Here is a 3,381-nt window from a genome sequence, read left to right as displayed (position 1 = left end):
CCCCGCATGACCAGCCTTTTTTGGCGAGCTCTCTTTGAGAACCTCAAGACAAAGTTAAAAAGTTTTCATCCTCTTATCATCCTCAAATGGATGGGCAGAGTGAAGATGCTAATTCTTCTATTGTAGACCTTTTAAAATCCTATGTCTCTGATAATCAAAGAGAATGGGAAAAGTATTTTCCTTTCATAGAGTTTGCATGCAATAATATGGTGCACTCTACTACTGGTAAGGCACCCTTTGAGATCATCTATGGTAAGCCTCATTTACCACCCATTCTTCTTACAAAGGATAAGATCTTTACAGAAGATGAGTTTGTTAGAGGCATTGATACAAATTTCACTCAAGTAAAAGTTGCTATCCAAAGGACACAAGAGAAGCATTCTTCATACAAGAGAACCTCCAATGGAACCAATCAAGGAAGATTTACCTGACATAGAAGAAATAGAAGAGTTCCATGTGCCTGAAAGAATTTTACACCATCAGGACAATACTCTAAGGTCAGGCAAGGTATTACGGAAGTATCTAGTTAAGTTTAATAATTATCCCCGATTGGATGCTCAATTTATTACTGAGAGAGAACTAGAAGACTTTCTAGATCTTCTTAAGGACTATGTATCCCCTCTACAGTTGATGTCAACTGTTTAAAAGTGAGAGGGATGTCACTAAATTGATTGCTTATTGTGCATTCTCTATTTAAAAAAATTATGTCAATAAATTAATGACTCACTTTTCTTTAAGTGTTCATGATGATCTAGCATGGCCATGAGACCATTTAGAGACAAGTATTCCTAGTGCATCACTTAATGGGGTGATCAGAGCACTGTGACAGGGATATCTGGTACATGCAATACAAGTTATGAAGGGGAAAAGAAGTGTCTGCCAAGTGTAAGAGTGTACATAAGAACCAAGGAGTTACACATGAATGAAGATGGATTAAGTTCTAAGAAGAGGAAGTATGTTGGCATTGTATTCATGTATTAATGTGTGCATTTGGGGACGCCTGGAAACGTTTACTTGTGTGTAATGAGCATTGCATTCATTTGGGGTCATCCTCTCCCTTACAAGTCAAGGTTTAAGGTCTTTTCTTTCATTAAGAAAGAGGAGAGAGGTAATTCTCTCACTAAGAAAGAAGAGAGACATGGTCCTCTAGAAGTGAGGAGAGAAGTGGTTTTCTCTTTCGAGGGTCTAAAATGTCATAAGATTTTGTGTGGAATGCAATCTTAAGGTTGAGGCCTAAGGCAATCTCATGAACTCTCCTTAAGGTGGTTGCATGGACCACAAGCTAAGGTAGAAGACACTAAAGAGGGAGACTTGGAAGTAAGTATAAGTGAATCAAAAGGTTTTGGCTAGGATGGTGGATGATACACACTATCTTAGACTATAAAACTTGTGCTTTATAATCTAGATCACAGTTTGGAAGCTTTGAGTTACCATATGTTGTATACAGACCAAGATTTGACTTCGAAAACTCTATCTATTCTCATGTGCATATTAATAAATACAAAGAATAGTACTGTTTGGCCTTTCAATATTTTGTAATCTCAACTATGTTATTGCGTGTAATCTTTTATAGTTTGTGATATCTACTTATATCCCTTATAGTGTAGTTTTATTTCTTTCGTTGTCTTTAAAATGAACATGATATCTACTTATGATATCCAAACTTTGGTTAGAGTGTTATAGAAGCACTTCATGATTTGATTGACAAAACTTATGAAATCCAAAACTCTCTTCGTATGTCTTTAAAACTTGAGTTAAATTGGAATGCTTACAAGCAACCCTTGATTGAAGTGAGAAAACTTACATAAAGGCAGTATATTAGTCATCATTATATCAGATTTGACGTCACTGAGATTTGACTTACACTCTGTATGTAACGTGAGAAAGTCGTATGGAAGTAATAGCTTAGTTAAATCGTTAAACTCCATTGAAGAAGGGCATTTAGTTCAGGTGTAGTGTTAGCGACAAAATTGTCCCCGTCTTCCGATGAATTTAAGCCTTCTCTTCCGAGGAGTCATGAATTAATCGACAGATCGACGGTTCCCGAAGGTGGTTGAATTTGAACGCCCCACGGAAGTAGTTTTGCTTGGAAGATTAATGGGATATTAACGATGATTAGAGGCGGTGATCATCCTTCTATATAAAGTCCAATCAAGACCTCGATACAGACCAGACTATAGTCTTCCCTCAGAGACTAGAGTAGTACTGCCGCTTTTGCATAATATATAGGCCGCAATATCAGAAAGATCGATCAGCGAAGTCAGTAATATTACGAACTATTATCAAGAAAATATACTATGGCCGCTGGTGCAAGCTGCAGCTGCTGCAGGCCGTCGTCACTACTCGGATTACTTACATGCTATAATTGGATGGTCGTCACGACAATGGTACTCTGCACGAGTACTAGGAGCAGTACGGGGTTATATCATGTGGCCGTGTCGGCCACTTCCTTCAAGGTGGTAAACCATTGCCGCAATACCCTGGACGTGCAAGTGCGCGAGAACGCCGGGGGTCCGTCCATCGGAACCACAGGCTTCTCCCTGGCGCCCGGCGCCTCCAAGTCCCTGAGCCCACCCGATGGCTGGTCGGGCAACTTCGGGACGGGCACGCCGAGCCTCCTGGCCGAGTTCACCATCGACAAACCTGTGGGCAGCGATTTCTACGACGTGAGCGCCGTGGACGGCTTCATGCTCAACGTGGGGCTGAGCATCTCAGGCAACGGGGCGAGCGTCTCCTGCAGCGCCGCGGCGTCCATCTGCCCCTCCGAGGACGTCAGAGGCAGCAGATGCGTGAGCCCCAACCGCGACGACCCCAACACTAGCTACGTCAAGAACGTCGACGCCTCCTGCCCGGATGCCTACAGCTGGTCCAAAGACAACAACGCCGTCCGCAAAACGCCCACGGGGGGGCGCTTCACCATCACCTTTTGCCCCTGAATATCATCTCGATTCTCAATCTAGAATAAAACCTACTTCTGCCGAATCTCGATCATGCATGACTACTTGATTTCCATTCTCGAAATGGCATGTATGAATACCCACAAGTAATTCGAGGTTATCTTCTAAATGCATGTTCGAGAATGATGGTTTAATCGTATCCGAAGCGTAAGCTCTTACCATTGCATTAATGATTTGGCTCAGCATTAACGCACCAATATAATTGAGTGCTCATAAGTGAACTCTAGCCACACACGCAGAGTTGTTGCTAACCTTCCTCCGTAGATTATAGAAATTATCAATGGTGGAACTAGTTTTGCTTCATTTGTCTACCCGACCATGCATTACTATTCAACTTTCCTTTGAAAATCAAAGTAGAAATCCTTAGGTTGAGAGAAAGAGACCCGTAGAAAAGGCTCTTATAGAAACTAGCAAAAATATCATC

The 3,381-nt window shown here is 41.7% G+C and overlaps 1 protein-coding gene across 1 annotated transcript; it reads left to right on the top strand.

Annotated features, from left to right (window-relative positions):
* The first annotated feature begins 2,218 nt into the window (after nt 1–2,218).
* LOC148035847 (pathogenesis-related protein 5-like) lies at nt 2,219–3,024 on the top strand. The gene has a single exon (XM_087679016.1). The coding sequence runs from the start codon at nt 2,298–2,300 to the stop codon at nt 2,934–2,936; it is 639 nt and encodes a 212-aa protein (XP_087535142.1). The 5' UTR covers nt 2,219–2,297; the 3' UTR covers nt 2,937–3,024.
* Nucleotides 3,025–3,381: the final 357 nt, after the last annotated feature.

The sequence above is a fragment of the Lygodium microphyllum genome, chromosome 5, assembly GCF_053477565.2.
Source record: "Lygodium microphyllum isolate KBCC chromosome 5, Lygodium_microphyllum_v1.1.10, whole genome shotgun sequence".
NCBI classification, from domain to species: Eukaryota; Viridiplantae; Streptophyta; class Polypodiopsida; order Schizaeales; family Lygodiaceae; genus Lygodium; species Lygodium microphyllum.
The sequence above is the reverse complement of the archived record's forward strand: the minus strand, read 5'-3'. Positions and strand labels throughout refer to the sequence as shown.